The sequence below is a fragment of the Acipenser ruthenus genome, chromosome 1, assembly GCF_902713425.1.
Source record: "Acipenser ruthenus chromosome 1, fAciRut3.2 maternal haplotype, whole genome shotgun sequence".
NCBI classification, from domain to species: domain Eukaryota; kingdom Metazoa; phylum Chordata; class Actinopteri; order Acipenseriformes; family Acipenseridae; genus Acipenser; species Acipenser ruthenus.
Genome location: NC_081189.1, coordinates 4,147,923 through 4,161,899, shown reverse-complemented (window position 1 = coordinate 4,161,899; position 13,977 = coordinate 4,147,923). Strand labels below are relative to the sequence as shown.

Sequence of the window (13,977 nt, the reverse complement as noted above, 5' to 3'; positions counted from 1 at the left end):
TACCGTTGTCCCTTATCCTCTGCTGGCTTTGCAAAATAAAAGCAGCTGCTTATCTCCCTGACTGATTGTGGGGTCTATTAAATTGATCTATGTGGCAGATTTAAAGGCTGCTGTCATATAAAACACTCAATAGGACTGGGAATACATACAGTATATGCATTGTTAAATGTTCGATTTTCAAAACCGTGGTACACAAATGTGAAATATTTAGATCAATTGAATAGACCCCTCTATTCCAAAAATAAGAAAAGGATAAACTAAAGCAATCTCAAGTTACATCAGCTCTTCTAGCCGTCCTATTCCCCGGATCTGATCTGAAATGCCAGGCATGACTTATCCTCCTGTCTGAATCGTGACTCAGTCCTGCAGCAGATACTTTGGACAGACAGATTATGAAAAACGTCCCCTTTAAACCTGCTGCAATTGTGAATGTTTTGCTTTCTTGGGAGGGAATTTTTGATACCAGCACTAATCATGATGTAATTGTTGATCCAGACGACTACATGCAGCTGGGGCAAACTGGAAAAAACGTGGCCGCAACTAAGGATACCATAAAAACACTTGCAATGTGAGTGCTGTACCGCTGTGCTAAATCGACGGCACTTAAAACCGACTGAGATAATGCAAACGTTGCAGCGGAATTTCAGGCACAGCCCAGGTTTTTTTTTTTTTTTTTTGTTTTTTTATAGCAGTGACATATATTTCAGGCCGACCCACGTCACCCTTTAAAACACACCATGCTACAAAATGAGTTCACTGTATTACATCATTTTATCCAGCTCTTCTGTGTTGGTTTTCTTCTTTTATTTTTTTTAAGCATTGAACACAGGGCCATTGTATTCTATAGTGCTCCCAAATTGTGACATTTTAGTATGCAGGTTGTACCCAATGTAACTAAAATGTAAAAGGATGAAAGTCGTGGAACAAGACTAAGGCAAGTCATTTACAATCACCAACAATACACTTACTACCAATGTGGGATATTTGTTTTTCATTGTTTTTGGAATGATAAATCACCAAGACTGGTACAGCATTCAGTGAACACCCCAGCCAGTTATTCTGCATTGGTGGGAAATTAATAACATTGGGGGGGGGGGGGGGGGGGGGGGGCTGGATATATGGGAGATCTTGCTTTTTAAAATCTGTTGCTTAGTTTTTGAAGAGAGGATGATAATCTATTCAGAGATAACAAGATATTTAGTAAACAAGAGGTCTGAGTGGAGTTAAATGGATAACATTTTGGGAAATGACTGCACTTGTGATGTCACATTATCCTTCAAATATGTTGCTTGTATTTAGAGAGGAGACCATTATTTTTTCAGTAATACCAGTGAGATATTTTATGAGAAAAATGTTCTCAGTGGGGTACAAGGGGGCTTTTTAAACATGCACCCCACTTCACACAGCTATAAAAGCTCCAAGCACTTGGGTGTTTAAAAATGCAAATTTTGTGGGAATGCAAAGTCAGCCCGTTCTGCATCCTATTTTCAACCTCAAAAGAGCTCCACTTACTCTTCAGTAACGTAGTCTCGTTCTTGTCCCAGCCTCTCATTCTCTCCCAGCAGGTGTTCATTCCTGGCCCGTAGCTCGGTGCTGCGGTCAAGTCCGTGGTTAATCAGCTCTTTAATGACTTCAATGGGCTTTGAGACGGTATGCAGCTCAACGGATCCAAGTTTAAACTAGATGGGAGGAAAAAACGGAGTTACTGTATGCTGCTGCACCTGTGTAAGAGTGCTTGCTTAGTACAAGATCTGTGTTCTCATACACTGCAATGTAACAATGCCCACAATATACTGTATAGTATTTCCTTTTTTTTCTATTAAAGGTTATCAGGGAAGAAATGTTATCTACATTTTTACCTGTTTAATATCCTGTTATTTTATTTTAATTCTCTATAGTTATTTCTGCTTAGATGATTACAGACCAGGCTTACTAACTAATGCCCTTTTTTTAAAAAACCACTAGGGCTGCTTCTGAAAAGACTCCTAAAAGCTGGATTTCAGAAGCAAATGGAAAAATATTAAATCAGTTTCAACTGCACACCTCCAGTGGTCATTTTCAAACAACTGGGATTATTTTTGTATTATTGGACTAAATAAATGAAATCTAGATGATTCTGAAGAAAGATATAATTAGTGGAGGCAAGGACCTCATATGGACATTCATCAGTTATGAAACATCCATGCCTTGGGATGAAGTAGGAAGCGTTTGTAATTCTAAGTGTGCTGGCTGCAAGATTCTTATTTTAAAGCGGAACTATGTTATCAGTGATCACTCAAGTGACACACTACTGAGTTCCTTATCGAAACATGTCCAGCGTTAAGAGATGCAGTTGGACATTTATGACCAGGGAGCTGTTTTTCATCACTCGCAAAGCGCATGGTGCAGTATGGATAAACCACTACGACCGTCTTTTGATCCACAGTAAAGTCGTTTTCACAATACCATGCTTGAGATAAATTAAATGGACACTTGTAGTGCCACTGGAGACTGACAGCTAATGGTCATGAATGAACTATCAGAGACATTTTTCCAGAAGGTATCTATAATGAGATAGTGAAGCTGTGAATCATTCCTTAGGTACAAAAACAGTACTGTCATCCCACATCATGTACTGTGTGTATCTCATTGTAGACAAAATAATGGTGCCTATCATTGCTCCCAAAAGTAGAAAGTTTTTAATTGTGTTGTTCCATTTTTATGGAACAGTTTGGCTAAGATCACAGCACACTTTTATGCCTAGTGTATAGTAGATGGTCTCATCATGTTATCAGGTTGACAGTGGCTCTATTCCTGCTGTACTAGCCTGGTTCATTGAATTTCCTTGCACATTTCTTTCTTTTTTAGCAGCAATGGCCTGCTTTCTTGTCTAACTGTCACTCTTCAATCATTACAGACTAAAAAGGACACCTGCTCGGTGACTCAGGACTGGAACATGTTTTGGTTGACCCATGGCCAGTGCCATCGGCTGCTGGTTTATTTCATTCAGTTTAAAATGCTTTAGCCGTTAAAGGAGAAAGCAGATGCAACATTGTGTTTACATTAGTAACCTGTTTCACAGCAGCAAATTTATTGCAAAAGTACATTATTAACTCATGAGGCCACTGAGATAGAGGGAGGATTTCAATGTCACGGACATGGTGTTTGGAATAAATCAAGACCCTTATTTTATACATACAGCAGAACATGGTGAAAGAAAAGCCGCTCTTTCTTGACATCGTGCCATGGTGGTAACAATATATCATGTATAAGTCGAAAGTCCTTCCTGACCCAGTAAAGACTCACAAACCAAATATTGATAGAGGGGCTTGTTTCTGACATTGGAACATATGGGGATGATGTGGCCAGTGTCTAGATTTACCATCTGACCAACACATCCCTAATTTCACAGCCTGTACCCACTCTATACACTTGGGTACTGACAAAGTGTATTTGATAATGTACAGAATGCAAGTCTGTGATATCTCAGCATTTAAAGTTTAAAAAAAAAAAAAACACAGAGGAAGTAACCCCACTTCCCATTGCCTAGCAAAATGAACCCCTGTGTTAACTCGTTCCATATCAGCACTATCGACAGAAGAATCAATCCTCTACGACTTCAAGACACTCAATCAAAAAAAAGTAAAACGTTTCAGCGAGTATACTTGTTAGGTGGACTAAGGAAGGCACTAGCCGAGAAGTTTGTCTGCTTGACTGAGTTTGTTGTAAGTTTTACCACAGAAGTATCAATCTACTGGTTGGGACTGCAGCTCATCATACTGGAGTGCGAGGTTGATGATCTGAACTCAGTTAGATCTCATTTCAGCCAAAGCACTTTGGTGATGCTGGTGGCACCAGCTGCTCGTATTATTCTGATACAGCAGTGATAACAGAGCCTGCCATACGCCCTTCTAGGAGACAGTCTGCCATACATTACATGCTTTTGAAATTTACTTCAAAACTTTCATCATTAAACAAAGGAAGGCCAACAAGCCAAATAGTAGCCTGTAGCTGCTAGATAATTATAGGCACTTTATTTCAAACTGAGTATATTTGCTAGAAACTGTGAGACAAACCAAGAGAGAGTTTTTGCAGTGTTAAATCATATCGCGTTATTTACAATGCTTACTTATGCTTTATTACACAGCGACGCCTTCACTATGGTAAACTTTTATAAGGGACTTGAGATTAAAACATCTCTATTACAAGAGAGACCTATCCATTAGGACAGCAAATAAACAAACACCATTACTATCATTATATTATATAATCAAAGCTACCATTAACAGGTCACAAAAGTCAACATATAATATCATGAATTTTATAATTCATACACTATAAGACATTTGTTCCAGCACCAGAAAGCAGAGCAAAGTACAGTCATGTATGCTCTTTTACTAATTTCTGTATTAAACAGAATAATAACTGCAGGGACATATTTTCAAAGCTAATGAATTAACTTCAATTTAGTTTTTAAAACACTTTCTAATTTTAACTTAACTACAGTGAGAAAAAAAATCACACTCTCAAGTGGTTTGGTTCTATTTTTGAAGTGGAATGGATGTTTCTCCTTTCAAAAAAACAATCATTAATCATTAAGGCTATTTTACCCATATATATATATATATATATATATATATATATATATATATATATATATATATATATATATATACACACACAAGTGCTTTATATATGTAACAGTGCTTCATTCTACAGAAGAGCGGTATGGCCAACTAACCGATTTATTTACAAATTTGCAAAAAAAGTGAACAGTATTCCATATACTACTCTGACATAGCTAGGCATACATGGCCCTGCTTTACCTGCCAAAAAATGTTAAAATAATAAACTTCTTGAAAAGTAAAGAATAATTCTCATGCATATTCAGTTACTCAAAGGCAAGCAATAATTATATACATGTGGTTAAACGGGAGGGTTTCATTATAGTCTAGAAACTGACATTTAGTTCCACTTTAGAGCAAGAGTCCTGCCTGCACCAATAAGCCTATATCAGCAGTGAAAACCAAGCAAATATCTTAGTCAGTACTAGGGAAAAAAGAGGGGACCTGCTTAAATACCAAGCTTGCTAAACCAAACACATTCATGTGCCAATGCCTAATCTAAAGAAAAACTAAGCTTTATAAGTAAACAAAATGTGTGGTCACTGTTAATCATTGCTTGTGGTTTCTTGTGGTTGAAAAGAGATATTTGCATAAGTATTTTAACCACAGAGACCTTTCTTTAATTCACCATATACAGTATCTACCACAAACCACCATGTTTTTTACATTTTTAATAAACTGAATTCGCTACATCATTCTAGCAAGTTAAATGTCAAGATCGATTAAAATGAAATTAGCAGTATATAAGCAAAAGTATTTTCCATATGTTTTAGCAAGCTAAAGAAACTCATATTCTAAGTGTTTCTTAAGCTGCCACGTGTACAGTAAATCTGAAAATGTTACGATGAATTACTGTACAAACAAAGAATGAAAATAGAAGCATGTGTGCACAGAAATCCTTACCTCCTGTCTCGCACTTTAGTTCATTGTTTAGATATGTACAGTTTTGAAAGAAGCACAAAGTCATATCAAACATGCATTTACATTTGAACAAATTATATCTGCTACTATAGTAGGTTAGTTCTGTCAGCAACACTCACTTTCAGATAGTCATGCACTTCCTGGCTCATATCAACTGGAGACTGAGAAAACGTCAATGCCTTCTTTCCCATAATTAACCAACCAGCAGTTTCTTCTAAAGACTGACATTTTTGTTGTAGTAAATTATATTCCTTGACTCAAAAGACACTGCTGGGGTGAAACAACGTTGGTTAAAACAGCTATTTTAAAAGTTTATATTTCCGTCGACTGCATTAAACACCAGTAAAGCAATACAGAGTGTTCCAACCATTGAGTTTGGTGACATTCCCCCGTAAGTGATGTTTCTAAAAGGCATCCCATTAGTTGAAATGATCTGTAAGATGTTGATTACAATCTATTCGGTCGAACTGTGACGTTGAATTGACTTTTGATAGTTTCTTACTCTAAATTATCATGAGAAAGGAAAAACACATCCATAATAGTACCAAACCAGTTTAAAAAAAAAACCTGTATCTACCAGATTGGAACGCTGATCTATAAGTAACACACTTAGCGTTAGTGTGGACATTGTGGATGCTGTTTCTGAGCAGTTGTGCAGCTGGTTGCATGGAGTAGAGCAGGGTTCTGCTTTTAAATGAGCATATAAAGCAACACACTCCCCATTGTCACAGGTTGTCTTCTACAGTGTGGTTGTTAGCAGTTTCATTGTGCAGCTTTTCACACAACAAAACTGCTTACTAGAAACCCAGCTTTAGGGGTCGCTCTTGGGTTTCCATGAACAGAAAGGCACGAGAAGGTTGACCAGTAGATTGCTTCTCTGTTCCAACACCTGGATCTGTTTTATACCTCAAACAATGCAGGAAGCAGCTTCATATGTGTGCGGTTGCTGTTTAGCGTCATCAGATGATTCAGAGCAGAATCTGCTGAGTGAGCAGACATCATTCAATCAGCAATGTGGAAAGGGGAGGTGGTTAATCTTGATTAGGCTGATGTGTGTGCTCCTAATTCTATATTCCCTAATGAACCTTTACTCTGCAATAGTTTTTGGAACTGTAAATACAGCACCCAATCTGGGCTTGTACTCCAGTTACAGTGGATTTTAGCCAACTGCCTTTGCATAACTGTAATTAATGTACATTGCTTAGTGTGGCAAGCTAAACAAATAAGAGCATATATATATATATATATATATATATATATATATATATATATATATATATATATATATATATATATATATATATATATATATATATATAAACCTAATTAGCTTTTAATACCCCCGCTGCTGACTGAACATTGCCAACTGTTTCCATGAGTCTCACTCAACAGCAATCTGTGTACATCTGATACTGCTTAAGTAACCACATTTTCAGCCATCAATTTATTTACATAAGGTAAAAAAAAAAATCAAACTTTTTGCATTTACAAGCTGGTATGTGAAAGGTATTGATTGGATTTTATTTGCAGATGTAAGTTGGGAACCAATCATTTTACATGTTATAGCAAGGTGCATGTTATACCATGGAATTAACTACTATTACAGGACGGATAAGGGGTCATTGGAGAACAGCATTAAAACAAGGGTAATTGTTTAAAGACTCAAGTACAGGAACATGTCAGTCAATGGTTGAGTGAGTGATGGTACACTGTTTTTATTCTTATTTCTAAATAACGGCCAGTGAGTTGAATAACAGCATGGTTATGTGCACTTATGGTTACCACGTTGCTCTTAATAAACATAACATGCTGAATAAATGTATGGACCACAATTTTGGTACATGTTCCTGCATCTAATGAAAATCAGCCCTGGGGGCTCCCGAGTGGCGCATCCAGTAAAGGCGCTCCGCGCGGAGTGCAGGATGTGCCCTATAGCCTGGAGATCGCAGGTTCTAATCCAGGCTATGTCACAGCCGACCGTGACCGGGAGTTCCTAGGGGGCGGCGCACAATTGGCTGAGCGCTGCCCGGGTAGGGAGGGCTTAGGTCGGCAGGGGAATCCACGGCTCACCGCGCATCAGCGACCCCTGTGGCCGATAGGGCGCCTGTGGCTCTGCAGTGGAGCCGACAGATCTGTGTTGTCCTCCGGCACTATAGGTCTGGTGGCATTGCTGTGGATCTGCAGTGCGAAAAATGACGGCTTGGCAGGAGCACGTTTCGGAGGACGCGTGTTCCAGCCTCCGTTTCCAGAGTCGCCAGGGGGTTGCAGCGGTGAGCCGGGGATACAGATAATAATTGGGCATGCTAAATTGGGGTGAAAACCGGGGTAAAATAATTGGCGACGACTAAATAAGAAAAAAAAAAAAAAAAAAAAAGTTTATTTAAACCAACAGCAAAAGCATCACATGTATTTTCACACAACGTTTGTTTAATTAGAAACAGTTTATTGCTCTTATTGTATCTTGCTCTTATTGTATCTTGTTCTTATTGTATTACTTGTATTGTAACACTTGAAATGTATTTGCTTACGATTGTAAGTCGCCCTGGATAAGGGCGTCTGCTAAGAAATAAATAATAATAATAATAATAATAATAATAATAATAATGAACCCATACATCAGCCAGAACCTGTCTCAGAGGATTACAGCAGGCTTATGACACACTAGTTTTTCATTATCGTGTGGCATTTGCTTTAAAGTTGCCGGTATTTGAAGTAAGGCAAGTAAATCACCTAAAAAAACATCCAGATTAACATGTCTCACCAAGAAACTACATATTGAAATGAATCCGACATTGGAAAAAAACTGTTAGCAAGCTTGTGACTTCATGACTTATTTAATTTAATGAAAATATTATTTAATGCAATTAAACCTGTTTCATAGTTTCCTTTTACTCTTAAATGACATTTGTTTTCATATTGCATGTCTCCTAAACTGAGATTTCTGACTTCAATGAAGGGGCATTTTCAACACTTAATACAGGAAAGTGGAAAATCCACACCAGCATCCATCACCAAACCATCTTCAATGCGAATTTTGTGCGACTACAATGATGGGTCTGTAAGAAGGAGGAAATGGTGCCATAGGGCAGCTCTCATATTTTGGCATACCAATGCTATCAAAATGTATTAAGCTACAACGGAATCAATTACTGTACCGTGGTGCAATACAGTATATATGCACTACCATCCATAGGTGGGGTTTGGGTCCAAATGTGGGGTGTGGGAACACATTTACAGTGAACATGTGAACTGCTTTTTTGGTGATCTACATTTTTCAGTTGTCTTTTTCCAATCTGAAAAGCCTTTCGTACAAAACGTTTTCTCTACACCCACTGCCACCATTGATCAACATTGATAGGCCTACTAGCATTAATTCCAATAAGTGTCACTATTTAATTATGTAGCTACATATAAACTACTTTTGAAACAATCATTACACCACTTTGGGAATAAACCTGCTGAGGGGGGTGCGGCTTGAGAACATAGAAAACACTTCAGAAATGAAGCTTTAATAAAAACCATGCTTACAACTCGTCCCTATGGTTACACAAGCCTACTGCTGTTGGAAAACTGATGCACATCTGACCTAGTACTACTGCTTTCGATTGCAAGTCAAAGTTCAACCACACAAATGCAACATACTCACTGTATCAATCAAATGCAAGGGTAATAACACAGAAAAGTTAAAGTTACAGTACTGTGGCAGGGTGGAAGCCTGCACAGGTAAATAGTGTGGTGGGTGTTTTGGTGTTTTTTATTTTTCTGTTTGGCAGGGATGGGGTTAGTTCCATCCCTGCAGATACACGTGTGGAATGTGGCTGAGACTTTATATTTATGTTGTTATAAGTGTGCGCGGGGGGGGCGGGGGGGGGATGCCCGGTCTATGCTACCATTTCAGGACCACTGTGCAATGCTTGTTCCAAAATGGCTGTGTTGTTATTGCTGGTAATGCTGTGGCCTCCTTGTGGTTCTGATAGGGTTAACTCAGATACTGTAATATGAAAGTGCCATATCCCAGGGGTGTGCTAAATGTAGTTACTGTGTCCTGGAGAGTGGTCTGGGCATAGATTTTAAGGTCTGAAGGTCTGTATTTTGACACAAGCCAGAGGTTGCCACCCCTGACCTTGACATTCTCAGGCTACCGACTCCCTCCATATGGCATTTGAAGGACAGTGTTGACATAGGCAATCATGGCTGGACTTCTGTCTGTTTGGTGGACGTAGTGTTCCCATGGCACGCGTCATTAAACCAGGATCCTTGCCAAATTCTCCCAGGAGAGGTTTGTTTCCTTTCCCCATAATGGGATCAGGTTTTTGCTGGATATAAACTATCTTAATACAATATGCAAATTAATTATATATATATATATATAAAAAATGAAGATTAAAAGATTCTAGTTTTACCCAGCGAATGAAATTCAGAGACTGGGTATCACAGTGGAATTGTCTGTGTCTTGAATATTGGTTAGACCTTGTGCTAATCTATCAGAACAGTATATAATATTAAAATAAAAACAAGATACAACTAAGACTAAGTTCAGCATTACATGATTGAGAAGACAAAGAAGATTTAGTGAATAATAAAATATATTAAAAGTGCTTTCGAGTATTAGCCAACAATAACATACTGTACCTTCAGCATCCCTTTGCTACTTGCAAAGCTTCAAGGAGGTCGACATCCTGCCATTTATTAGATGACTGATTTAAATGAAGAGGCCAACGCACAATAAGAAAAAAAAAGGAGGACCTGATATGAGATGTGAAAAGGCAAGCACTGTATGCTTTGGGTTATTTAAAATCGCCAAGAGCCTGATGATGAACGATAGTGACACTCTCACAGGCCTTCCTACAGAGGAAGCATTGTTCCTTTAAAAGGACAAGTCTGGAAATAATTTTATTTCCAGAATCAATCAGTCCATGTTCTAGGTTACAAGGGAAATTGTGAAACAATCCATGACGTCACTGGGTGTACTGTGGAACTACTGCTATATAGGTTTAAGATCATGATGTGACACACACACACACGCACACACACACACACACACACACACACTGACACTCACACTGACACACACGTTTGCAGTCCTGTATTTACTATTTCTACCTCTAGTCAGACAAAACTCCACACAGGGTGAAAGTCGACAACAAACTAAATATTTTGGCACTTTTCTTTCTTTCTTTTTTTTTTGTTAAGGCATATTTAGTTCTTAAAAAGGTGTTTTACAAAGTGGGGACATCCCCACAACGTCGTTTTTCAGGAGTTACTATCTTTGTGGGGACATTTTCTCAAATTCTGTCTGCACATTGATAGTAATAACTGCCCCCCCACACACACCACACACACACACACACACCTGTCAAAAAACAGGCTTCATACACCAAATAAGACTGTGTGCCAGCAAGGAACCCATGATTATACAAATAATAATATCCGTACATGCCCTTCTGGGCTTGATTGTACAGATTGTAAGATAAATTACTGTTATTGCCACTAATGTACAACATGATGGCATATAAATCTCAAACCCTGAACAACTTCCTACATAAAACTGGCTCAATTGTTGATATTTGCTTGACAGATTTCATAGCGACATCGAATCCTGCATTTTCCAGGGAGCTTCGAAACAGTTTGGATCTTTTCCAAACCTCATTTACTCTTCCCTAATCAGAACATAGAAGAAACAAGACACTGTTTGGCAGTCACTATTAATGAAAACTTTTAAAAGGCAACAGAAATTATTTTGGGAGGGTTGGGAATTTGTTGGGTCCAAATCAGGTTGCAATTATGTAGCCCTTAACAACACTGGATCTGCAATTATATGTGATTATTCAAATACCCATTTCTCATTTTCTCAAGCTTGATGCAAAATTTATCAAATGGTGCAAGTTTATTTGTAAAACCTAACAATAAGTTGCATGATTAATTATTTCTATTTTACATTAAAAAGTCAGGCAACTGTCACCCTGGGTCAGGGGTCATGTTGAATGGCAACCAAGGCCACAGGATCTCGCATTATTGTGAGACCAACCAGGCTCTTGAACTGGATCCAGACATCCTGAGCAATATCATTAGAAAAACAAATGTGGCCCTGAAATGATTCATGTTCACTGGAAACCACCTGCATTGGAACTTGACAAAGAAAATCAAAGAATACAGCTGTGTATCAAACGTCTCTGTGCAGCAGAATGAGGCTTGAACACTGTGGCTGCATAACCTTGTAAAGTTACTGGTACATAAGGGTTCATTTTCCTTGTACGATACCTACAAACTTGATGTTGAGAATCCCTGAAAATATGAAGTCAGAAACAGTGATGGCAGCTTAATGATATATGTACTGTACCAACATGAAAACTGCTTGTTATAAAGCGTTATTGTTTGAATGGAAACTGGGCTCATTAACTGTTTGACACAATCGACAATTTATTTTTAAAAACTTTGATTAAAAATGGAATATGTCAGCTGTTGAGTTTGGTTAAACCGTTGTGTGTTTGAGCTCTGATCACACCTAAGCCTTTCAGTTTTTAATTTGACATGTTAAGCACCTATTCAAAATGTCATTCCTGCAAAGAGAAAAAAAGCACTTCTCTTCTGCTGAACAAATTAAATTGTGCATAGACTGAAACAGACACTCCGGCATGATAATGCTCATTGGAAAAGCAACTGCAAGTGATCTGAAAAGCCACCTGCAAAGATTGGAACCGTTGTGGTATCTGTGCAGCACCCGGTGTCAGCAGAACTTTATAAGCATAAAGACTACGGGTTATGCTGCAGTCACATGCTTTTGGTGTACGGGCTTATTTGAAACTCTGTTATAGTTGGGATCCCTGTTCCATTCTTATTGGAATTCCAAATCGTGCTCTCCTCTCATAACACAACACAGTACAGTTTGGATAAATGCAAAAGCAGCCTGTCACAGATAACTGATAACCGAGTCAAACTCAGAGCAGAAGTGGCACTTAACTGACTTTTAAAATTAAATACAAGACCAAAAGAAAGACACAAGAATTTAATCTAGCTGTAACTAGAGGAAGTGTATCTGGTGAAAAATGGGGGGTCAATGAAATAATAATATTCCTGAGGGCCAAGATAAAGGCACAGTAACAAAGCTTGGTAGATTATCACAGTGCACTACTAAACATGAGGTTCTGTCTGCCAATGCAGTACATTCCAAAAGCACAACATTTATAAGATTTTGTTTCGAGAAAAATAAGCAAATGCTATGGCACAGGTTGAAGTTTCACACGTGGATCATTAAACTTGCTCCTTGGCTATTGGACATGGACGATGGAGTGACTGTATAATTAATTTGCTTTCTTTTTTTTTCCTGGACAAGACCAATTTAGAAAACTTGGGGGTCTTTGACTGGACTAAAATAACAATGGTTTGTATCTGATTTTGAAAGGATGACTAGCTTTGGCCAAGATGGAAGGCTGGGATGAAAGCCCCTACAAACAGTACAAACAAATTGCTCATAAAATTAAGACATCTAGGGGAAGAAACATCCAACAAGCAAAAGGTTCCAAATTGTACTGGCCTTTCGACTATTATTTATGTCATGGAAAGTTGGAAGTGCCTGAGTACTCCTTGAAAGCTCAATGGCAGAGACACTTACTATTATTCCTGAGCTACTCTAAATGGCAATGGCATAGCCTAGAGAAAATAAATGGAGCCATGGATGTACACTTGGCCCGATGGTCTCAATATTTTAATAAGGCAAACGGTTGGCTCTTTTAAAATTTCCAGTGTGGCTCTGTGACAGGGAGGACCCTTTCGCTGGTTCTTGCGCAGATGTGTGCAGCTGGGATGCGTAACAGGAGACGTGTTGCTAGGCAACCAATTGAGCAGGTAGGCTCGCCCGGCACTGAGCTGATCGGGAGGTCCAGATTGGCTAGGGGGCGTGCCCGGGGAGGCTGTGCTGAGCTGATCGGGAGGCCTGGATTGCCTGGGGGGCGTGCCCAGGGAGGCTGTGCACGCTGATTGGGAGGTCTGGATTGGCTGGGGGTGTGCCCGGGGTCGCTGTGCTGAGCTGATCGGGAGGTCTGGATTGGCTAGGGGGCGTGCCCGGGGAAGCTGTTCTGAGATGAACGGGAGGTCTGGATTGGTTGGGGGGCGTGGCCAGGGAAGCTGCGCGCAGCTCAGAAAGCGTCTGTGCCACAGCTCCAGACGACTGCACTGCCATGCTACACAGAGGGATGCTTTGTTGACATAGAGGAGAGCGTCCGTTCTGCAGGAGAACTAGTACACAACCCTTCAACTGCAAGGCGATGCTCTGCCCAGTCAGTACTGTCAAAGACCCGGAGTCGCTGGGAGGCCAGGACTTCAGGAGCAACAGCAGTAGGTTAGTTTAGGGGATGTTGATCCCAAACAGTATAGAGAGGGTTTCGTAGTGTAGTAGGTTCCTGGAGCGGGACATCTGTTTCAATGAGGCTAGCACTCGCCTTTTATTTTTAGC

At 39.3% G+C, this 13,977-nt stretch overlaps 1 protein-coding gene across 4 annotated transcripts in view; it reads right to left on the bottom strand.

The window, feature by feature from the left end:
• Nucleotides 1–13,977, bottom strand: part of LOC117973484 (DNA repair protein XRCC4-like) — a 153,593-nt gene that overhangs the window by 70,165 nt on the left and 69,451 nt on the right. For all 4 annotated transcript variants that reach the window (XM_059033267.1, XM_059033324.1, XM_059033385.1 and 1 more), the window contains exon 4: nucleotides 1,513–1,679. In XM_059033267.1, the coding sequence (XP_058889250.1) occupies nucleotides 1,513–1,679 (167 nt within the window). The remainder of the gene's footprint in view (nucleotides 1–1,512; nucleotides 1,680–13,977) is intronic.